Source organism: Oncorhynchus tshawytscha, linkage group LG26, assembly GCF_018296145.1.
Source record: "Oncorhynchus tshawytscha isolate Ot180627B linkage group LG26, Otsh_v2.0, whole genome shotgun sequence".
Lineage (NCBI taxonomy): Eukaryota > Metazoa > Chordata > Actinopteri > Salmoniformes > Salmonidae > Oncorhynchus > Oncorhynchus tshawytscha.
Genome location: NC_056454.1, coordinates 17802233 through 17826993, shown reverse-complemented (window position 1 = coordinate 17826993; position 24761 = coordinate 17802233). Strand labels below are relative to the sequence as shown.

At 43.2% G+C, this 24761-nt stretch overlaps 2 protein-coding genes across 3 annotated transcripts; one reads left to right on the top strand and one right to left on the bottom strand.

The window, feature by feature from the left end:
- Positions 1-1672: 1672 nt before the first annotated feature.
- On the top strand, positions 1673-12883 carry mfsd6b (major facilitator superfamily domain containing 6b). Of its 2 annotated transcripts, XM_024389097.2 has the most exons (8): positions 1673-1754; positions 1879-2002; positions 3596-5227; positions 8253-8350; positions 9470-9631; positions 10458-10556; positions 10875-11140; positions 11509-12883. In XM_024389097.2, the coding sequence occupies exons 3-8, from the start codon at positions 3600-3602 to the stop codon at positions 11683-11685; spliced, it is 2430 nt and encodes an 809-aa protein (XP_024244865.1). In that variant the 5' UTR covers positions 1673-1754; positions 1879-2002; positions 3596-3599; the 3' UTR covers positions 11686-12883. The 2 variants fall into 2 exon arrangements, with proteins under 2 accessions (XP_024244865.1, XP_042162517.1); XM_042306583.1 differs by lacking the exon at positions 3596-5227 and having other exon boundaries at positions 1710-2002.
- nemp2 (nuclear envelope integral membrane protein 2) lies at positions 12725-23210 on the bottom strand. The gene is made up of 9 exons (XM_024389098.2): positions 23030-23210; positions 22509-22618; positions 22028-22268; positions 21856-21928; positions 19719-19809; positions 15669-15783; positions 14708-14933; positions 14361-14561; positions 12725-14021 (listed from the first exon to the last, which is right to left on the bottom strand). The coding sequence occupies exons 1-9, from the start codon at positions 23127-23129 to the stop codon at positions 13637-13639; spliced, it is 1542 nt and encodes a 513-aa protein (XP_024244866.1). The 5' UTR covers positions 23130-23210; the 3' UTR covers positions 12725-13636.
- Positions 23211-24761: the final 1551 nt, after the last annotated feature.

The following is a 24761-nucleotide window of genomic DNA, read 5'->3' as shown; positions in this document are numbered from 1 at the left end:
GTTGATTCTTCACAAAAAAATACAGTTTTATATCTTTATGTTTGAAGCCTGAAATGTGGCAAAAGTTCGCAAAGTTCAAGGGGGCCGGATACTTTCGCAAGGCACTGTACAGTGCGTTCAGAAAGTATTCACAACCCTGGACTTTTTCAATATCTTGTTGTGTTACAGCTGGAATTTAAAATGTTTTTTTTTTAAGCAAAAAAATACAAATCTGACAGTTTAAGCTAGAGATATCTGGAGTTTTTTTTGCATTGGATGCGTCTCAATCCACCGCATCCGCCTATGTTGCACTTCCACATCTGCGGTGAAAGGTGACAGAGCTAGAGCAGTGTTTGTCAGACCATGAGGCATCACGGTAATCAGTCTTCTTACAAAATTTGCTTTTTCTTACAAAACAGTTTTACAAAACAGTTTGGCCTACGAACTATTATGACCCCTCTGTGGAAAGGTGAGACTGCTTTAGAACGCCCACAGGCCTCACAAGACTCGTCTGAAGGTCCCCGGTACCAGTTGAAAGAAATTGTGGAAGTTTATATGGAGACTGTTTAGTGCCAAAAATAAGGGGTTAAATACATGTAAAAATATATATATTTCCAGATATTTCGTATTTCTCTCAGATATAGGAGAGACACTTCAGAACAAACTTATTTTTTGATTTTTTGGGGGGGACTATCAGTTGTTATATGTAGTGAATCTGTTATTCAATGTGTTCGTATGGTCTTATAATATAAGACCATACGAACACATTTAATTTTTCATCAAATAATTGTTTTCCATTTTTACTGTTACTTCAAGGGGTCTTCAAATTGTAAATCAAATAGCTAAATAATCATTGGTATGACCTTCTTAAAACAATTCCATATAGCTTAGTAGAACACCCTTCAGTTTAGACAGGGCTTAGACACTTATGGGTTAACTTGAGATTGTTTTGTCACTGGCCAAGTTTTAAAATAAATACAAATTGTAAAGCTGAAATGTCTTGAGTCAATAAGTATTCAACTCCTTTGCTATGGGAAGCCTAAATAAATTTAGGAGTCAAAATTTGCTTAACAAGTCACATAATAAATTGCAAGGATTTTTGAATAACTACCTCATCTCTGTACCCCACACATACGATTATCTATAAGGTTCCTCAGTCAAGCAGTGCATTTCAAACACAGATTCAACCACAAAGATCAGGGAGGTTTTCCAATGCCTCGCAAAGAAGGGCACATATTAGTAGAACAATTTCCTAAAAACCCTTTTCTAAACACAACATTTCGTTAAATAACAACAAAAGAGTAAACTGTAGACACCGTCACCCACATACCACATTTTATCCAAATGTTGCTTTTTTTGTGTCAGCAATTGGACATTGTTCTTAGGGGGAGCTAGTTACCCCCACGTTACCCCAAGTGCCTTGCTCGACAGGCACAAAGGCAGTTGTTCTATGGGGGAATAGGGCTCATCTCAACTCTCAAAACTGTCTTCCTCTGCTCCTTTCCTTTGTCTGCACTTATAAAATAAATTGAGATGTAAAAGCAACTCCCCATTTGCTTACTACCATATTCTTTTCATCCATCCTGTTTTTTTTTTTCGTTTTTGGATTTGTGTCAATTACGTGAATAGACAAGGAGAGGAAACCACTTCAGACTATTGAGATGCACTCATTGATTCAATGCTCGGCCGCCAGACTAATTTTAGACTGTGTGTGCGCAATCCCTTCCACAGCAGCAGTGTCTCGAACTCCGAAATGGTTTGGCAGTCGTGGGCAGGTGAGAAATGACGTCAATGCAAACTTCTCTGGAATAGACGCGTTCAATATTACTTGCCCCATATAAATGTGATTACTATTGAACACGTGTTTTTTGTTTGTCAATGTGTGACTTTAAACGACAGTTTATTCACCCGATGACAGTCGCCGCCAATTGGACACCTAAATGATGGACTCAAGAAGATAGGCTACATTCTATACAAGCGGTCTATCCTCCAACAACCTTGAAACTTTGAAACAATAATTTTGGTAAGAAAATATCTTTTGTCGATTAGTTTTCTTTTTTTTTCCCTTCATCTTAATAATATATTTATTTTTTGTTCACAGGAATAACAAGCTTAGATATGTCCCATCGGTGTTTCTTTACCATTTTAAGTTGAATAGAGAAAACAACAATTGAATGCGTGGTTACAAGAAGAGACGTTTCTAAGGACATGATACGTTTTGTCAGAGCTGCGGCAATGAAACAGCTTATTATTCTCCAGTCATATATTTCTCTCGGGCAATGTCTGTCTGGTCTGAGCACAGTTATACAGTTACAGGCTACCATTTATAATTGTATAGGCTACAGGGAATAGTGAAGTCATGTCTCCTGCTGTAGAGGCAGTAGCCAAATGGGCTATTATATATGTTCCAAGTCTTTCATATACCCTAGCTCTAACAACATGTAAGAGCTTGAACATCATACTCCGTCACTGTAAAACCAAGTCTTTAGGATGTGAACACATAGCTCAACATTTATCTGTAACACTTTTTAAGCATGTCAAGGCATTTAGAATATCGATGAAAATTAGTCAGTGTTTGGATTGTAATCACAAGTCAATTCCAGAACATGTTTACTCACTGTAAAGCTTTTTACACACATGAACATGTTTATTCGGGACAAGGCGTTTAGATTTTAAACACAAGACTCTTGGGTTGCTGTTCGAAGGCTGTATTTGAAAATGTCCCAGTATGACTTTGGAGTGAATGTGAGAGAAATCAACCCATGCCTGTGTTTGTTAGTGACAGAGACATCATTGTTGCATTCAATACTTTAGTGTGTAGTCATTCACAACCTTCAATAACAATAACTGCTATTTTGATTTCACAACCAAGACCATCTAAACTGGAACAACTATCTCAGTAACAGGCGCAATAAATCCAATCCCTTACAGATTGGATTAGTTTAGAAAAATTGTACAGTATAAGATTAATCAATCAATGTGCTTGAGGAAACATAGATATAGATAAAAATAAAAAAAAGTTCATGGAAATTAACTTAACACAGTCGAGTAACAACACCATGCGTTTTGAAAAGGTTTATTGAATCAAATGTCCTGTTCAGTTGTGCTGAAACGTAGGTAAGGTGACAGACATTCCGAATAAATACCTTATCGGCTTTTTAAAAATTAAATTTGACCTTTATTTAACTAGGCAAGTCAGTTAAGAACAAATTCTTATTTTCAATGACGGCCTACCGGGGAACAGTGGGTTAACTGCCTGTTCAGGGGCAGAATGACAGATTTGTACCTTGTCAGCTCGGGGGTTTGAACTTGCAACCTTTTGGTTACTAGTCCAACACTCTAACCACTAGGCTACCCTGCCGCCCCGGCACCCAAAGTGTTGTATTACTCCATTGTTTATGTTTTTGTTGTCGTTTGAGTCTTTGCTAACAAAAAAAGATACAGCTTCAAAATGTGTTTAGAACTATTATTGCAATCTTATGGACATGCCAGCCCATCTCCCATAGCTTGCCAAAATTGTCTGGGTCAGACATTTTTATTATACATTGTTCCTTTAATTCTGGTGGGGGTGAAAAACTGTTTCAGTCATCCCTCTCCCCCTCCCCCCATCCCCCAGGGAGATGGCGAGTGACGACCAGGTGGCCATCTTGACAGACGACGAGGAGGATCAGAAGAGGAAGTACGTCATGGCAGAACCCTTCAACACCCTGTCCAAAACCTTGGATCAGATGGCAGCAGGTGCGGACACCACCGCTGCCTCCCAAGGTCCAGCATCACCTACGACAGACACATCTGACACCCCCAGCAATGACTGCCTGGAGAGGAACTGCGTGCAGATCGACAACCACCTACTCATCTCCAAGGTCTTCTACTTCTTCTTCTATGCGGCCTATGGGTCCCTGCACCCGTTGCTGTCTGTCTACTACAAGCAACTGGGCATGACGCCCAGCCAGAGTGGCCTGCTGGTCGGGATTCGGTACTTCATAGAATTCTGCAGCGCCCCCTTTTGGGGGGTGGTGGCGGACCGCTTCAAGAAGGGCAAGGTGGTGCTGCTGTTCTCCGTCTTCTGCTGGTTGGTGTTCAACTGCGGCATCGGCTTCATCAAGCCTGCCTCCATGACCTGCGTGGAAAGGAAACCTACAGTCGTGTCCCCCACCAGTCCCGCCCAGATCGGTCCGTTGGCCAATCACAGCAGGAACCGCAGGGGTGCGAGTGGAGACTTTTTCCCCCTCCCTTTTGCATCAGACTCAGTTAGCGGTCCCCTGCACAGGTATGTGAGGAGCGATGGTGGTAATATCACTGGACCCAGTACTGTCACGGGACCTGTGCCTTCCTCCACCATCTCCACAACAATGTTGACATCTTCCCCCTCCACCTCCACCTCCACCACCACCACCAAAACAAAAACAACAACAACAAAAACAGCAGCAACAACAACAGCCGGCTCAAAACCTGCCTCAAATCTGACCATGACCAAACCAACCACCACAACCACCACTACCAAAGTCTATGACATCATCTCCAACCACGACCAGGTGGAGACCATCTTCCTCCTGATCCTGCTGGTCATCATCATCGGCGAGTTCTTCAGTGCTCCGGCCATGACCATCGTGGACACGCGCACCCTGCAGTACCTGGGCCCCCACCGGGACCGCTATGGTCTGCAGAGGATGTGGGGCTCCCTGGGCTGGGGCCTGGCAATGCTGTGCGTGGGCATCTGGATCGACCACACCCACATCAAGCTCTTCATCCAGGGCACCGGCTGCATCGTGCCTGACTACAAGAACTACCAGATAGCCTTTATTGTCTTTGGTGTCCTGATGGCCGTTGCTTTTGTAGTGTCTACTCAGTTCTACTTTGAAAGTAGTACTAATGACCATCGGCCAATGGAGGCACAGGTGGAGGAGGATAAGAGAAAGGATATGGAATCTCCTCAAACGTCCAGTGGCGTTTCATCTCCCGAAGGGCATACGGTGGAATCGTTAGAATCTCAAAGTTCCATCAGCCAGCGGTTCCTTTACTGGGACCTCCTTCGGCTGCTGTGCAGTGTGCAATACGGCTCGGTGCTCTTCGTGGCCTGGTTCATGGGATTCGGCTACGGCTTCGTGTTCACTTTCCTCTACTGGCACCTGGAGGACCTGAAGGGGACCACCACGCTTTTTGGAGTCTGCTCGGTGCTGAGCCACATCTCGGAGCTGGTAGCCTACTTCACCAGCCACAAGCTCATCGAGCTCATCGGCCATATAAGGTATATCAAGGGGGCATGGGTCAAAAGCAATAGCCCAGTCCCAGATCTGTTTGTGTTTCTGTACGTCTTGTCAACTCCTGCGTGACAATAACCCTAGAAGTTCGCTAGACAGCACAAACTGATCTGGAACCAGGCAACAAAAGCAAGGCCAAAATTAGATTATTCTAGTATATTTGTATGCAAAGTCACAATATTATTTTATTTCTTTCAGTTTGATTGAATTCCACATAATAGCCAACTTTCTTGGAGATTTGATGGGATTTAGGCGTATCAGAAAGCATCATTTGTTCAGACTTTACACTTGTTTACTTTTTGTCAGTGAATTTAAATAACCTCAAGCATTCAGTGAATTCAGTGAATCGACAATCTATGTGAATTTCCTGCCCTGTCCCTGTGGGAACTTGACCAGTAAGCTGCGTGCTAGAGTGACACAATGAGTGAGTGGAGTGTAAGGGAGTTTCAGGGGTGATGTAGTAGCCTGCTAACGGAAGACGTAGGTGTGCTACATAGGCTATAGCAGACCGCCCAACAGCCTCAAACAAACATACGTTCAATTCATAGGATGACAGACATTGGGAGAGCTCTGCTCTGTTACATTTCTAAGAGGGAAACCTACTCCCTCCAGCTAGTGTGGTCTCTTTCTCTCTCTCTCGCTCTCTTTCTAAATTGTGATTTATTGTCTGTTTGGATTGGAGAGAGAGAGAGAGCAAAAGGAAGGGAGAGGAGGGAAAGGCAGAAACCCAGATGTTGACTAAGTGGGCATTGCCCAAATTGGCACACAGTTTGCAGAATGGACAAGCAGAATGGACATTTGCTATTTTCCAAAGCTTTAAATGCTGTGTTTTGCTTAAGGGAAAGGAAAGAAACATTGGTAAACAGGAAGACCCATCCTGAGAGCTCAGAGGATTTTTTTGTCAGTTCTTCCGTCTCCCGTCTGCCCTGTGATATTTCTCAGGCGGGTGACACTTGCCAAATCACCCACGCCTATCTATGAACAGGATGAATCATTTGTAATAACAAGGGTTAGCCAAGGGCTGGTCTCCCAGTACAAAGCTACAATGTGCCGCTTATGTTATTCAAATATGGTTGTTTTAAGTGCAGCCAGAGCAGTTTCCTAGACAATGGGAAAGTCTCTAACCATTGCATTCATATTATCAACAAACTATAAACTAACTATGGATTAGTTTGTAAAAAGCACTGTATGCAGTACTAATACAGGTACATGTGTAAAAACAACTAACATTTACACCAATATTTATACTTTTTACAATGCCATCAGCATTGTAGAGAATGAATGGACAGTGCTGTGCTGAATAGATGGAGGAGAGCTCTGCTCTTCTCCCACAGAGTTTCACTGTGTGTGTGGTGTGTGTGTCTGGACTCTGTCAGATCTTTGTTTGATGGCCTGGTTTCTGCCTGGGCTGCTGGCAGGGCCTGTGGAAGCCTTTTGTTCCTTTGTGGACATGTGTGCGTATAACCCAATCCTGTCCATTACTTCAGCATGAAGCTCTCCATTGATCTCCTGAACTAAATGCCTGTGCGGATCGATTGGTGAGCACAGAAACACTGCGCAGGGGCTTTTCATATTAGGCTGTTATTCAAATAGCCTGTCTCAAGCTAAGATTTGCATGGGTATCTCTCCATGTCTGAGATTTACATGGGGCATAAGACTATGTGGAGATAAATACGGAAATAGTCGTTGCTGTCTGTGTCTGTTTGTGTCTGTGTATGGTAACACATCGACCAGTTAGATGACTGCTGTGTGTATGAGTCTGTGCATGCCTCCTTTCCTGTCCAGCTCTAGACTCTGTGCAGCAGTTATCTGGTCCTTGTGACTGGTCCTAGTGTTGTCAGACACAGCCTGCCCCGGGGTTAGAATGACTCACTGTATGACACAGGCTTAAAGAGCCACACACACCCAGCTCGAAAATAGCCCATGAGAGAAAAAGCATAAAACAGTACCTATTGCATGTCTAAGGTCAATATATGTAAAATATGCATACAGTATGTAAACTGGAATTGTTAAATGTGTCAGTATATTTGCATAATGTTTTTGTAGTTGTAATGTGTTCATGCCCACATACACTGAGTATACACAACACACACTCCAGGTGAAAGCTATGATCCCTTATTGATGTCACTTGTTGAATCCACTTCAATCAGTAGATGAAGAGTAGGAGACAGGTTAAAGAAGGATTTTTAAGCCTTGAGACACTTGAGACATTGATTGTGTACATGTGCCATTCAGGAGGTTGAATGGGCAAGACAAAAGATTGAAGTGCCTTTGAACAGGGTATTGGTAGTAGGTGTCATGCGCCTTTGTTTGTTTCAAGAACTGCAACACTGCTGGGTTTTTCATGCTCAATAGTTTCCCATGTGTATCAAGAATGGTCCCCCACCAAAAGGGCATCCAGCCAACTTGACACAACTGTGGGAAGCATTCCAGTCAACACGGGCCAGCATCCCTGTGGAACACTTTTGACACCTTGTAGAGTGCTGTTCTGAGGGCAAAAAAAGGGGGGAGGGTGCAACTCAATATTAGGAAGGTGTTCCTAATGTTTGGTATACTCAGTGTATGTAACAGCACATTTCTGGGGGGGGAAAGGGGAGTATGGTGAATCAGGTCAAGGGTTTGATTGGACAGGATGTTGTCATAGGAGACGGGCACCAAACATCCAACAGTGTGGGAATGAAGGACATAGAAGTCTGTTCAGAATGATATAGAAGTCTGTTCAGAATGATATAGAAGTCTGTTCAGAATTATATAGAAGTCTGTTCAGAATGATATAGAAGTCTGTTCAGGGACAGTTCGGATTTAACCTCTAAGCTTTGGCCTTACTTTCACTTGCAACTCCGTTGATATGTAATAACTTGCTTTAGCTTTAGGATAGTTTTAGGGTTATGTTGGGGAGTGGTGGATGGTTAGTTAAACAAAGAGGTGAAAGTTCATCATCTATAAACCATCTGTAGTGTACTATTGAAATAGTGTTATCCGACCTTCTCCTCCTCCCCTTTTCCTCCCCAGGGTGCTGTACATCGGGCTGGCCTGCAACACGGCCCGCTATCTGTACATTTCCTACCTGGAGAACGCCTGGGTTGTCCTGCCCATGGAGGTCCTTCAAGGTGAGGCTACACCGGGTCTCGGGCCTCGCGGCACTGCAACGCATGCGATATCTATTGACTTAGCTTAGCATAAATGTTGACATTAGATTGAAAGGAGGAAGAAGTAGTGTTTGGAATGGGAGCCCTCAGTGCACTTACGCTGTTGCCATGTTGCCTCTCAGAGTTCAATTCAGGAAAGGATAGTTCCCCTCAATGACAAGAAAAGCTTGTCCTTCGCCTGGAAAACGCCCCTTTCCTCCGTATCTAGACTATTCTGATAGCCACATTTAGGCCATGAATTACAACGTTGCAGCTATACACGAATAAGTAACATTGAAGGATGCTTATAATGATTGTAATCATTCACTAGAGTCGTAACAACACCAAATAACTATGTTTAGAGACACTTAGAGAGACACACAATCTCATTTCAAAATCTCCACAATTCTAAAGGAAGTGGTATGACCGTAATAGACAAGACACAAGTGATGGCCGCAGCTCTGGTTTGGGAGGATAGTGACGATATGGGCTAGCTAAAGAGCTGAATAGGGGGTGAGGCAAGCCAGACAGGGCTAAGGAGGGTATGGTAGCAGGTTTGATGGCTTTGTCCTATTATTGGTAGCTATACAATGAGAAAACGAGGCGTGTTGGATGTAAACTGGCTAGTTGAGCCAGTTCAAACACGACACACCCAAGCGAGTGTTAATGACTATGGTTAAGTCCACTCTCTCTCGCCTGTCACCTGCCACGAACACACACAGGACATGTCCTCCCTTTGACATCAATTAGAAAATGTCTCCCAAAATGTATTTATTTTCCCTCCCAAATGGTCTTGTATACAGCTTTTAATGAAAACAAATGACAGTTTAACGGGTCTGCTTGTTTGTTTCTGGTTATATACAAAGATGTGAAAGGGATTTCATTTAAATGTTTGTTTGTTCTACAGATGTTTCTTTTCATGACCCCCTACTGTATATCTCTGGGGGGTTTCATGATATTAAATTAACAAGCCAATAACTTGTCCTAATCGTATTACTCCCTGCCCAGACCTAGTGTAACGACGTATGCGTATTTGTGGAGATGTGCCCGAGTGTGCATTTCTCTCTTGCACTCAGTCTCTCTGTATCTCTGTGTATCTAGGTGTGACCCATGCCTCAGTGTGGGCAGCGTGTATCTCCTACCTGAGTGCTGCTGTACCTCCAGAGCTGAGGACCTCTGCCCAGGGTATCCTCCAGGGCCTGCACCTGGGGCTGGGCCGGGGCTGTGGGGCCATGGTGGGGGGAGTGTTTGTCAACTTCTTTGGTAAGAGCCACTGTGATGGAAAAACCCCAGCTGGATTGTATCGAAGTTGCATTGAATTGAATTGCGTGTCTCCCAGTTCAACCAATGAGAGATGGAACTATTGTCACTTGTTAAAAGGTACAATTTGTTAAATGTGCATTAATTTAAATGACCATTGAGAAGAGCAGTAATCCAGATTATACCTTCAACAGTGACTTCTACATGACCAACTCACAGTCATAGTGGTCCCACATGCCCTTTCAAAAGGTTTTACAACACCTCCCCTCCTTATAAACATGCCCTGTCCTCTGTGGTTTTCATAAAATAATCCAGGTCTTAACTCTTAATAAACTACCACCAGTCCCATCTAAATCGTAAGGATAGGAATTTTATGGTCTGGAATGTATTTGGCTGCACTCTCAGAATAACAACTCTGTGTGTCTCTCTCTATGCTCTGAAATATGTTTTTTTTTTTTTTGGGGGGGGTAATATATCCCTTACAGTGCTGAAATTTATATTTATTTTCAGTTTCATATGAAAAGCAATGGGTGAAATACATAAATGTATTTGAAGATTTTGTTTCCAAAGCCTAGGGAACTCAAACTCAATGCTGGACCTCGAAGCCAGTTCCACTGCATTCTTTCATTGTTCCCTTCTAATCAGGGACTGATTTAGACCTGGGACACCAGATATGTGCAATTCATTATCAGGTAGAACAGAAAACCAGCAGGCTTCAGACCTCATAGGGTAAGAGTTGAATACCCCTGGCCTAGGGAGTAAGGGCTAGGGGTTGATTTGGAATTAAGAAATACTGTGAACACCTTTGTCTATTTGGGTTATGGTTTAGGAGCAGCCCACACCTTCAGAGGGATAGGAATCGCCTCCCTCGTCATCCTCCTCCTCTTCGCTCTCATCCAATGGCTGGCTGTGCAGAGTGGGGAGAAACGTATGTGTTAATAAAGTTGATCCTATCCTACCCTGTCTGCTTCAGACTGTGCCTCTGCATGGGCAGAAAAACAGCATTTGCTGCACCTATTATGCCCCTTAATGGAGAAGTGACTGGCTCCCAATGTGGCAAGCATAACATGTACTGCCACTAACTTTAAATCCAGTTTTTCTATCAGCAACTGAGATATTCAGACATTAGAATGCTGAATGAATCATGTTTAGGATGTCAATAATAGCAGTAGTTGTTAGGCTGGACATCTTAGCAGAATAAGCATTTTTAATTGTTATGAAAAATGTTGCTTACGTTGTTTTCCAGATACCAAAATGCTGGCGGAGAACATTCCCGTCCCCTCCAGTCCTGTTCCCATAGCAACCATCGACGTTATCCAATCAGATAACGTCGCCGCAACAACACCACCACCAAGGAAGACCAAGCACCAGGAGGAGCAGGAGGACATGAGCAAGCCCGCCTGGGTGGTGTCCGCCTCGCCCTGGGTCTCCCTGGCCTTCGCCCTGCACCAGATCAGAGAGATCGCTGTCCTGGCCAGGAGCAGCCCTGCCAACAACCATCAGCCGCTCGAGGTAGGTAGACAGGGTGGCAGCTCGTGGGGTTTAGGCATAGACTTCTAGGTTCAGGCTGTGATTTGAGGCTGGGCCCAAAGGTGCATGTCACTGGGCAGAGAATGAAACCGTAGGTAGTTTTATGCGGAACACAGGTGGTTTATCTAGGGATTTGTGCACGTTCCAGCCAAGGTTCCATGTTGTATAATGTCCTCCTGAGAATTGTCTTTTTTATGTCATGTGTCCCATTTTGAAGAAAGGTGAGAATATAATACCTGCCTTTAGAACTGTATTTTATGAGGGTATTTTTGCATATCTGTGCCAAGTACTATGCTTACAGTATTACAAATAACTATGATGCAACACTTTACCTTTGCTCTGTTTGGTAGGAGATCAATGAGATCAGCATAGATGAACCAACAGAGGAAACCTCCCAGTCCTCATCTCAAGACCCCCCCAGCAGGTCCCCACAGACGGGACCCTCTCAGGGGGGAACCCCCCTACCTGACCAGGATCCCCCTATGCCTGCGGACCAACCACCCCTCCCCACTGGCCACACACAGTAAAGAGGGAACACATTGCACATTTTGAGGAACTGTCCCCAGTCAAGTGCTGGCGGAAGACCAGTTATTAAAAGAGTGAAGAGTATGATTTTACAGACTGGACAGAAGAAAAATACAGGCCAAAATGAGAGGTTATATTTTTCCTCTTAGCAGAGGACTTAACCAGTGCCTTTAGGGATCTGAGGAAAAGCTCTTGCCTTGAAGTAGCTACTGTTGCACTTTCAAATGGATGTAAAAATTGTAAGTTATTTTTTTAAACTTGGAAATCTGGATATTAGGTTTGATTGAATAGGGTTATATTTGTCGCAATGGCCCTCAAACTGATCAAGTGCCTGAGCCTCGTCATAGGTTGGTGATTCACACTCATGCAGAAGTGACAAACTCAATCTAAATAGCCATGTGTGTAATGGCTGCTTACATAGAGTTTAGGGGCACGTTCAATAAGAAAACGTTGTGGAACATTGCAGATAGAAATGTTATGATTGGAACTGACAGAAAGTCAGAGAGACATGTTTGTTCTACATACTAGGCTGTATCTGGAACAAGTTGCTCCCCTGAATGTGGCCCTGCTATTACATGTAAATGTTTACTGTGTCTAGTCTGACTATCAACCACTGATGCCGTGGAAAAATACTTATTTAAAAAAGGTTTATGAAGTGATCGTGTCAGATCTGATATCCACCAGGCTTTCAGGGTCTGTAATGTCTATTTAACTATAACTCCATTAGTTATGGAGACCCCCCCCCCCTCTGTGAATGTATTTTCACATGCATATTTGTCTAATGCCTGGCCAAAATTTCACAAACATAAAATATTTAACTAGTCTTATTTAGACAGAAATTGCAAGTATGACAAACTGCTTTCCTCCAGGACTATCTAAAACTGTTCAGACGTTGTAATGACCTGAGCATTTTACATGGCATGACTTGTCTGCTGCGTAGCCTAAGCCAAAGTATTTTAAATCAGGCAGCCTTTACTACTCTCAGTGCTCTGTGGCCTTTTTGTATCTCTTTAAGGTGAAACATCAGTTCACAATACAATGTCACTGGAAAAAAGATGGGCTTATTTATTAATTAATTGAAACAAATCTTAAAAAGAATCATCCTTGGATCATAATGGCCCAAATCATCATTCCCAAAATACAAAAACATTAAAAATGATGTTTGATATAAAATTACAATAAACTTTTTTTTCTTTCTGGCCTGTGGGGGAAAAACATTGCTTTTGGCAGATTTGGTCCAATCAAAATCTCCCTTTGATGTTTACAGCTGTTCTGGCTGTCAAAGGCGGCAGTTTCCTAAGCAGCCAGGTGGGGGCGGTAGATAGTAGTTGACTGGATTCCACAGCCAAGAAGAGTACGTGAGAGTTTGTTACAGTTACCCAGCAGGGAAGCAGGTCTCATAACCCCAGGCACTTACCACACACCGGAGGAGGAAAAAACAATGTACTCATGATTGTTGCTGGTTTACCTGAGAGCTGTAAACATGAGTTCAAAGTCATTCTTGTGATTCCTACAATTATGATGCAGAGTTTTGGATTTGAGATGGAGAATTCTGCTTTGATTTCATTTGCAGTGTAGAGTGGGAACCCCAAAGTCAGATTAACTCAAGGCCCCCCCTTAAAAATATACATATATCTCTGAGCCAGGATAGGATAGGCACACCAAGTCCCCCGTCTCCTCTTAGGTGGAATTATGATTCACAATCACTCGGACTAGATTTATAGTGGGATTCTATTTGGTACATATGATGAAGCTTAATGTATACTCCTAGCTGTTAATGTGTTTTATGTCGATTCATTCTGTATGAAGATGTTGATCAATTGAGTTCATAAATCACTTAAATTTTTGCCAGCATGTTCGACCCCAAAGATCAACCTGAGTGGTATTGCCCCCTAGTGTTAACTGGCCATATTAGGAACCAACCTGTCCACTACAGAGGTTTAAAATCTGATCTTAGAACAGCTCCATGTCCTCCTCCTCAACGTCCTCGATGATGTGGGGCTCTAAAGGCGGGGTGAAGGCAGCAGGGGTGGGAGGATAGGGAGGGTAGAAAGGAGCGGGATAGGGTGGGGGCAGCCAGGGGGCGGAGCTGTCCGGACGGGGCATGGTGGTGGGGGTGGTTGGTGTGTGGAGGGGGCTAGGTGTAGGCGTAGCCCTGACGGAGCTGTCCATCTCGTCTTCGCTGAGGTCCTCGTCAGCGCCCAACCCCAGCACCCTGTGCTGGGCAGAGGTGAAGAGCATGTCCTCGTTGTTGGCTGCTCCCGGGCCGTACTGCTGTCCGTGATTCTGCTGCTCCCCCGGGGTCACGTGGCCACCGCCCGTCAGGAAGGCTGCAAACCTAGAAATGTAATTTAGCAGAGAGTTGAGTCATTCACCGGCACTCCGTTCAGTCAAGCTCTCATCAGCTGGGTGCATTTAGAGCAGAAAGTTCAGAATATTTGTGTGTCCGTCTCATACTGTTGTGATGTTTTAAATGCAGGGAGCTATTCTTATCCGTATTTTTTGAAACTGCATTGTCGGTTAGGGGCTCGTAAGTAAGCATTTCACTGTAAGGTATACACCTGTTGTATTCGGCGCATGTGACTATTACAATATGATTTCATTTGGATCATGAGGACAAGATGTGTCCTACTTTCGTTAGGATGTGAGTGGTGTAGTTTGCGTTTTTGTTCCGTACCGTTGTGGAGAGCGTAGTCGGAGGACCATTTCCCAGGCAGGGAAGCCAGGCGTAGTGCAGAGCCTCCTGAGCTCCTCAAGGGAGGCTGTGGTGTGCACCTCCCCCTGCTCTCTGTACTCCTCATCTGTGAGGAGGCGTACCTGGGGCTTCCTGCTACGCCCAAACACACGCAGGAGAGAGGAAAGTAGACGCCCTGTTAGCCTGGGGGAGAGAAGGAGGGACAGCCATCAATCAAACACACAACTTTGGATCGAAAGCATCTGTTAAAAAGCCTCTACTATTAATCTCCATTACCCAAATCCACCTTAGTAGTATATCTAATGTCAAACCACAAATTGACTGTGTACCTGCATGTCCCCAGCAGCAGTCTGTAGGCATAGGGCAGAGCCTTGAGCGCCAGCAGGATGCCCAGGAGTAGGTAGGAAGCCTGGGGGTAGGTCACTCCGTAGTACATGAGGCCCATGGCCAGGCACTGGAGCCCCCAGGTCAGTAGGGACAGGGTGCGCTCGCTGCTGATGGGCCCGTGCTTGTAGCAAACCGCCCAGCTGATCAGGCCCATTACTACCAGGTAGCCTGGAAATAAAGAAAATGATGAAGTGAGGGAGAGAGAAATTGAGAGATCTGTTGGTTCTATGTGATTATAACATTTTATAGAGAAAGCAACATAAGCAAAGACACAGAAACAAAAACGTAACGGGTTAGATGAAATACTCCAATTGAAAGCCCTGTGTAATTGGAACAGTGAAACAGTGGAACCCAGTGGATTTGAGGCATGCCAGTAAGGGTGAAAAGAACACATTTGAACGCTAATCCACCCAAAGCCCTTTTTGTTTCCAAGCACAGAAATCAATGTTCCAGCAGCATTGCCGCACGCTCTTAATCCTAACGTGCCTGCGGATTCAACCATTTTCAACCCAGTGTGTGCATAGAGAGAGGGCAAATTGATTTGGCAGCAAATCCACTCCATTGAGGAGTGTGGAGAGGCAGTCAGTAACTGTAGGCTACTTCACCACTCCACATCCACTTGGCCCTCTTATTATGACAGACTCCTGGGAGTGAATGACTCAGAGTGGACGCTGACCCATCCTCATTAGTCATGAATATATTACGGTATCATGTCTGTAGTGAGAGCATATCATTTATCAGGGGCCTTCATGTAAACAGTGTTCATACTGGGTTCAAATGTGCAAGGCCTCGCAAAGACAGAATTTCAATGTAGGCTAAATGCTTCCTACTGGTAACTGAACAGTTCAAGTCCTAGTTACTGACCTTATTTTAAGCAACAATCTCTTAACTAAACCAACTCACCCAAGGCATGTTTCCAGTAGAGAGTCGTGATGTCTTCCCAGTGGTTGAACAGCGTCTGGTATCCCAGGTAGGACAGGCCGGAGCCAGCACCAAACAGCGTGATGAACATGGCCCTCTGAAGGTGACACAGGCAGGTAATATAACAAGGTAAGCCTAATTCATCTGAGCCACCCAGAGGACTCTTTCTCTATTGAATAACTCTCTCCAAATGTTGGATTCTACAGTTAGAAGACATCTCTCTTTAGGATAAGCCAGGCCAGTGTGACACGTTTGGGGTCTGGCCATCTGATTTTTACAGGCACGGTGGAGGCTTCGTCCAAAAGGGCAAGTTCTGAGGGGGCTGGGGTGGTAGGCTAACCCTCGGTTACGGAGGGCAAATCTCCTAGCTTAGAATATGTATATGTTTGGTCCCATCACTTTAAACTAAAACTAATTTCGATCAATCACCCTGATTAATCATTTGGATCAAGTCTTTAGGCAGTGCGATGGCCTTTTATATACAGTGAGCTCCAAAAGTATTGGGACAGTGTCAAATGTTTTGTATCTGTACTCTGGACTTGAAATTATACAATGACTATGAGGTAGAAGTGCAGAGTGTCATTAATCTAGATATATTTAGAAACATATTATATTCTTATTTACAATAAAAGTACATGCAAAATGACAATACATTATTTACTATTAATTTACAGTGAGGGAAAAAGTATTTGATCCTCGTTTGCCCACTAACAAATAAATTATCAGTCTATAATTTTAATGGTAGGTTTATTTGAACTGTGAGAGACAGAATAACAACAAAAAATCCAGAAAAACGCATGTCAAAAATGTTATAAAGTGATTTGCATTTTAATGAGGGAAATAAGTATTCGACCCCCTCTCAATCAGAAAGATTTCTGGCTCCCAGGTGTCTTTTATACAGGTAACGACCTGAGATTAGGACCACACTCTTAAAGGGAGTTCTCCTAATCTAAGTTTGTTACCTGTATAAAAGACACCTGTCCACAGAAGCAATCAATAAATCAGATTCCAAACTCTGCACCATGGCCAAGACCAAAGAGCTCTCCAAGGATGTCAGGGACAAGATTGTAGACTTACACAAGGCTGGAATGGGCTACAAGACCATCGCCAAGCAGCTTGGTGAGAAGGTGACAACAGTTGGTGCGATTATTCGCAAATGGATGAAACACAAAATAACTGTCAATCTCCCTCAGCCTGGGGCTCCATGCAAGATCTCACCTCGTGGAGTTGCAATGATCATGAGAACAGTGAGGAATCATCCCAGAACTACACTGGAGGATATTGTCAATGATCTCAAGGCAGCTGGGACCATGGTCACCAAGAAAACAATTGGTAACACACTACGCCGTGAAGGACTGAAATCCTGCAGCGCCCGCAAGGTCCCCCTGCTCAAGAAAGCACATATACATGCCCGTCTGAAGTTTGCCAATGAACATCTGAATGATTCAAAGGACAACTGGGTGAAAGTGTTGTGGTCAGATGAGACCAAAATGGAGCTCTTTGGCATCAACTCAACTCGTCGTGTTTGGAGGAGGAGGAATGCTGCCTATGACCCCAAGAACACCATCCCCACCGTCAAACATGGAGGTGGAAGAATTATGCTTTGGGGGTGTATTTCTACTAAGGGGACAGGACAACTTCACCGCATGAAAGGGACGATGGATGGGGCCATGCACCGTCAAATCTTGGGTGAGAACCTCCTTCCCTCAGCCAGGGCATTGAAAATGGGACGTGGATGGGTATTCCAGCATGACAATGACCCAAAACACACGGCCAAGGCAACAAAGGAGTGGCTCAAGAAGAAGCACATTAAGGTCCTGGAGTGGCCTAGCCAGTCTCCAGACCTTAATCCCATAGAAAATCTGTAGAGGGAGCTGAAGGTTTGAGTTGCCAAACGTCAGCCTCAAAACCTTAATGACTTGGAGAAGATCTGCAAAGAGGAGTGGGACAAATTCCCTCTTGAGATGTGTGCAAACCCGGTGGCCAACTACAAGAAACGTCTGACCTCTGATTGCCAACAAGGGTTTTACAGAGGGGTCAAATACTTATTTCCCTCATTAAAATGCAAATCACTTTATAACATTTTTGACAAGCATTTTCTGGATTTTTTTGTTGTTATTCTGTCTCTCACTGTTCAAATAAACCTACCATTAAATTATAGACTGATCATTTCTTTGTCTGTGGGCAAACGTACAAAATCAGCAGGGGATCAAATAATTTTTTCCCATCACTGTATATTGGGCACAAAATAATCTGAAACACAACCAAAACAAACAGCAAATGCATCCAACAAGTTTGTAGAATCACAAGCTTGATGTAATCATTACGTGCTATGAATATGGCACCAAATATGGAAAAAAAAGTACTACTTTAATACACATAAGTGGATTTGGCTCACAAAGTGAAAAATCTGCCGACATGTCCTTGAGCAGGACTAGCTCAATTATAAGGCAATTCAGAGAAGCACTCATGACTCCATTCTAAGCACACCAAAATTACGATCTGCTTCTATGAATTGCCTTGTGAAAACCTTTACATTTATTTATCATTTAGTTATTTTACCAGGTAAGTTGACTGAGAACACGTTCTCAATTACAGCAACGACCTGGGGAATAGTTACAGGGGAGAGGAGGGGGATGAATGAGCCAATTGTAAACTGGGGATTATTAGGTGACTGTGATGGTTTGAGGGCCAAATTGGGAATTTAGCCAGGACACCAGGGTTAACACCCCTACTCTTACGATAACTGCCATGGGATCTTTAATGACCTCAGAGAGTCAGGACACCCATTTAACATCCCATCCGAAAGACGGCACCCTGCACAGGGCAATGTCCCCAATCACTGACCTGGGGCATTGGGATATTTTTTAGACCAGAGGAAAGAGTGCCTCCTACTGGCCCTCCACACCACTTCCAGCATCACCTAGTCTCCCATCCAGGGACTGACCAGGACCAACTTCAGAAGCAAGCCACAAGCATAACCGAACACTGTAAGGTCATATTTTATTATTTAGCTAATCATGTTGGCAATATAAAAAAACTTTCAAATTATGCCCACTTGACCCAGATGCGTGGTCCACGACAAGTTCTCACAATACAAGACACATGGGCTCATTCTGTTCAGGACAACCCAGGGTATAACACAATGCTAACTTGTAACTGTACATCAAACATAGTGATCATAAACGTTTATATAGTATGTTACATGAGTGTTATTATATGGAAAAGTGAAGTGCACATTTGGACTCACTGTTGTTTTGCTTTCTTGAATAATAAAAAGCATGAGCTGGTGCACACCCAAAGAAAGTTGGTAGAGGTGCTGACTAACAGCGAGCAAACTATAGGCTGTAAAAAATTATGGAGAGTTGCAGGTGCTATATACAAGCTCACAGTAATTTATTAGTTTAAAATGTTTCAGCATCACTGTGCCTTCTTCAGGTTGTATATTACATGAGTTTAATGATATGGAAAAGTGAAGTGCACGAGTGTTTGGCTTGCTTGCATGAGATCAAAGCAGTATTTATTATAATCCTTAACGTCTTTCAAAATACATTGAGTCCTCGTAATTTACAGCATTTGCTTCACTCGGACAACACATTTTTTTCAAAAGTTGCCAAATTGAAGGAAAAAGGAAACCGCACACTGCTCTTGGTAGTATCACTGATATTTAATAAGCTTACGTATTGGCCTCACGGCCTTCGTCAGATCTTTAGTAATTTTTTAAAAATTAGCTCCCTTATGTAGACCTAGCCCCACCCACAAAAGTTGCCAAATTAGCAGGAGGGATGGAGCAACTTCTGTCAAAACCCATACAGAGCTGTTAAGTGGAGACCCTGAGCTCTGACGTCATGTATAGAATGTTACTGTACAGCCACTGCATGCACGTGTAAAGGGCTATGGTAAAACAAAGCAAGAAAATAAAGTAGAGTGCATTGACCGTACTGATTAGCAAAGCTTGTCAAATTGAAATGTGGGGCTCCTTTTATAATTCGCCTAAAGCAATAACAGCTTGAGCCTAAAGGTGATTCTTACCGGTATAGCGTTTTTCAGGATCAACAACAGAAAGACAACAATGGAGAGAACTCCCACTGAGATTCCTGAGGAATAAAAAAACAAAGAACTCCTGCCAAAAAAGAAAAATATACATTATTGTTTTCTGTAGTACCACTATTCAACCTAGAATAGCTCAATCACAGGGTCACTTCAGTTGTAGCACTACAGTGCCTTCGGAAAGTATTCAGATCCCTGAACTTTTTCCAAATTTTGTTACGTTACAGCCTTATTCTAAAATGTATAAAACAAAAAATAAATCCTCATCAATCTACACACCATACCGCATAATGACAGAGCAGAAACAGATTTTTAGAAAACATAAATATCACATTTACATAAGTATTCTGACCCTTTACTCAGTACTTTGTTGAAGCACCTTTGGCAGCGATTACAGCATTGAGTCTTCTTGGGTATGACGCTACAAGCTTGGCACACCTGTATTTGGGGAGTTTCTCCCATTCTTCTTGCAGATCCTCTCAAGCTCTGTCAGGTTGGATGGGGTGCGTTGCTGCACAGCTATTTTCAGGTCTCCAGAAATGTTTGATCGGGTTCAAGTCTGGGCTCTGGCTGGGCCACTCAAGGACATTCAGAGACTAGTCCCGAAGACGCTCTTGCGTTGTCTTGGCTGTGTGCTTTGAGTCGTCGTCCTGTTAGAAGGTGAACCTTCACCCCCAGTCTGAGGTTCTGAGTGCTCTGGAGCAGGTTTTCATCAAGGATCTCTCTGTACTTTGCTCTGTCAATCTTTGCCTCGATCCTGACTCGTCTCCCAATCCCTGCCGCTGAAAAACATCCCCACAGCTTGATGCTGCCACCAACATGCTTCACCGTAGAGATGGTGCCAGGTTTCCTCCAGACGTGACGCTTGGCATTTAGACCAAAGAGTTCAATCTTGGTTTCATCAAACCAGAGAATCTTGTTTCTCATGGTCGGAGAGTTTTTAAGTGCCTTTTGGCAGACTACAAGCAGGCTGTCACGTGCCTTTTAGTGAGGAGTGGCTTCCGTCTGGCCACTCTACCATAAAAGCCTCATTGGGGGAGTGCTGCAGATATGGGAGAATCTTCCAGAAGGACAACCATCTCCACAGAGCAACTCTGGATCTCTGTCAGAGTGACCATCGGGTTCTTGGTCACCACCCTGACCAAGGCCTTTCTCCCCCGATTGCTCAGTTTGGCCGGACGGACAGCTCTAGGAAGAGTCTTGGTGGTTCCAAACTTCTTCCATTTAAGAATGATGGGGGCCACTGTGTTCTTGGGGCCCTTCAATGCTGCAAACAATTTTTGGTACCCTTCCCCAGCACAATTTTTGGTACTCTTTGCCTCAACACAATCCTGTCTCTGAGCTCTACAGACAATTTATTCGACCTCATCAATCAATGAAATTCATTTATAAAGCCCTTCTACATCAGCCAATGTCATAAAGTTCTACACAGAAACCCAGCCTAAAACCCCAAACAGCAAGCAATGCAGATGTAGAAGGACGGTCAAGGGGTCTGAATACTTTCCGAAGGCCCTGTATATGTGGCCTACTGGATGGTTCTTCTGCTACTGAAATATTCAAATTTTAAAAAGAGCAGTGCAATTCAAAAACTCAATTTTTCCTGTGTTTTATATATATTTACACACTATGAGGTTGGAATAATACTGAAATTGTGAAAATTATTATAACGCACTTTTAATGTAAGAGCTGTTTGAAAATACCACCTGAAATTTCAGCTTGTTTGGCTGGGTGGGGTTTTTGTTATAATTTAATAGACCAACAACTAAGAGAGCTTGCCCTCCTCTCTGCTAATAACAGAACGTTTTCACGTTGCACATCCCTCCCATAAAGCTCCTCCAATTAGGCCCATCTCTCAAACCACTCCCAGACAGTCCTAGCAAAATTATTGCTTCAGAAATTGCATTTAGCTGAGAAGCTATTTTTGTTTCTTTTTGACCATTTTAATTTAAAACAATCACAGTAAGGTACTAAATTGTTACCCAGAAATGTTTTGATGTTGAGATAAAAATGTCTGCATTGGATCTTTAAAGTCTCACACTGGATGTTTACCAGGACAATAGGATTGAGAGCTACTAAATATAACTAACACACACACAGCGTAAGAATGGTAAAACCTTACCTACACAAAGCCCCAGCAAAGTAGAAGAGGGCGAGGCCACATGCAAAGAGTCCAAATCGTATTTTATTTAACCCTGTAAGTAAAGAGTATGGCTGTTAATACTCATTCTGAACTTTAGACCAAACCGGTAGGTTAACTGCAATTACCAACAACAACAATAAGATAATCTCACGTTTGCCCCTGACATGTAGAGAGTGCTCAGAATTGGCCCTCGGGGTCTTCACCATGAAGCACACATCCTCCTGTTCCAGTGGGATGTCCAGGCTCTTCTCCCTGGCCACACTGGGGCTGGGAGGCCAATAGTGGTTGACCAGGCACCAGGACAACGTGAGGAAGTGGCCTGGCTCGTAGCAGTTCCTGGTCCCCTCCATGGGGTACACAATGTAGACCCCTTCTTCACCTGTCACTCGGACCTTGAAGAAGAGTCAGATAGATGCTTTATATGAGCAATGTTTGGTTTGTTGCTGTTACAACATAGTAACGACAACTATCATGTCATTGCAGTAACTTGCCTAATTTATTGTATGGGAGCATATAGACACACACAAAACGTGTCTCGTGTTTGGTGTACACATGAGTATCAACAGTTAATCGTGAGCTGTTGTGAAGCAAACACCCATGGTATACCCACAGGACATGTGTAGCTTTCTTACCTGAAAGGTGGACCAGATGTCTTTCCATTTGATCACTGTGCCAGAATTGTAACAGAAACATCTTGTTCCAAAATGAGTGGTGTTTTGATTTTCTTTAAGATATGTGCAGTCTGGAAGAATACAACAATAACTTGTTAATCAGACATAGTAGCTATATTTCATGTGAAATTAGTAAGCTAGTTACTTTACTAATGGCTAGTACGTTAACTAGCCAAATGGCTAGTAGCTAGCTAAGTAAATTCGCAAGATTATTGCTTTTCGTGGACTAGCTAATGTTAATGGCTAATATAGCTAACTTATGTAGTTAGCTAACGTTACTACTAGCAAACGTTGCTCTGAATTAAATGACAGACCAATCATACAGTAATATGGATGTTACATAGAATAAACCGACTAGTTAGCTAAATAGCCAACTAGCTAGCTACGTTACCTAACAACAATAGTGGATAAGGGGGAAAAATACTGTCGTTTGCAAAATAGGCTAGCTAACGTTACAGTCATTACTTGGCTACAACATTCACCTGCGTCTGAAAAGCTAAGGCTTCCTTCAACTTGTACACATACGACATTTGCCAGTACAGCTAAAATGGATAAAATTGATATATCGGAGCAAGGATTCATAATTCCTAGTTGTTGTTAGCTATTGTTGTTCACTGTACTTTCAAATTCGGTGGTTACGAATTAGACCAAAGTAAACGATACTGATAAACATATCAAGTTTTTCTCTGGTGAACAAACAATCTACATGTATGTTATTTGAATATATATTTATACGCTTTGATGTTGTTTTACAATCATTTAACAGCTAGAGCTTGCATCACGTATTTTCAGTTGTAGTTCACGCAACCGTGATTGATTGCTTTAGCCTTGATCAGCATCTGCATTGAAATTGAAAGCATGACAAGAATGAGCGTGTTTACGAAATTTCTGGCTAAATAGTACGTGTTGCAAGAAATAATCAAGTTATTATTTTATCAATAATAACACCATTGCCTGGGATAGTTTAATGATTTCTGACTCTGACTACCTTTGGGTGCCCCCTGTGGTTCCCCCTCGTGGATCCTTAAGGAAGATGTGAAATACATTATTTTTATTTTTATTTTAGAGGCTAGTTGAGAACAAGTTCTCATTTACATCTGCGACCTGGTCAAGATAAAGCAAAGCAGTGCGACACAAACAACACACAGTGTTACACATGGAATAAACAAACATGCAGTCAATAATACAATAGAAAAAAGTATATATATACAGTGTGTGGAAATGAGGTAGGATAAGGGAGGTGAGGCAATAAATAGGCCATATTGGTGAAATAATTACAATATAGCAATTAAACACTGGAGTGATAGATGTGCAGAAAATGAGTGTGCAGGTAGAGATACTGGTGTGCAAAAGAGCAAAATAAATAACAGTATGGGGGATGAGGTAGTTGGATGGGCTATTTACATATGGGCTGTGTACAGGTGCAGGGATCTGTGAGCTGCTCTGACAGCTGGTGCTTAAAGTTAGTAAGGGAGATATGAGTCTCCAGCTTCAGTGATTTTTGAAGTTTGTTCCAGTCATTGGCAGCAGAGAACTTGAAGAAAAGGCGGACAAAGGAGGAATTGGCTTTGGGGGTGACCAGTGAGATATACCTGCTGGAGCGCATGCTACGGGTGGGTGCTGCTATGGTGACCAGTGAGCTAGGATAAGGCTGGGCTTTACCTAGCAAAGACTTATAGATGACCTGGAGCCAGTGGGTTTGGTGACGAGTATGAAGCGTGGGCCAGACAACAAGAGCATACAGGTCGCAGTGGTGGGTAGTATATGGGGCTTTGGTGACAAAACAGATGGCACTGTGATAGACTGCATCCAATTTACCGAGTAGAGTGTTGGAGGCTATTTTGTAAATGACATCACCGAAGTTAAGGAACGGTAGGAACTATCCTACCGTTCCTTCCTCAGTTTTACGAGGGTATGTATGGCAGCATGAGTGAAGGATGCTTTGCTGTGAAATAGGAAGTCAATTCTAGATTTAATTTTGGATTGGAGATGCTTAATGTGAGTCTGGAAGGAGAGTTTACAGTCTAACCAGACACCTAGGTATATTCTAAGTCAGAACCGTCCAGAGTAGGATTGCTGGACGGGTAGGCAGGTGTGGTCAGCGATCGGTTGAAGAGCATGCATTTAGTTTTACTTGCATTTAAGAGCAGTTGGAGGCCACGGAAGCAGAGTTGTATGGCATTGAAGCTTGTCTGGATGTTAGTTAACACAGTG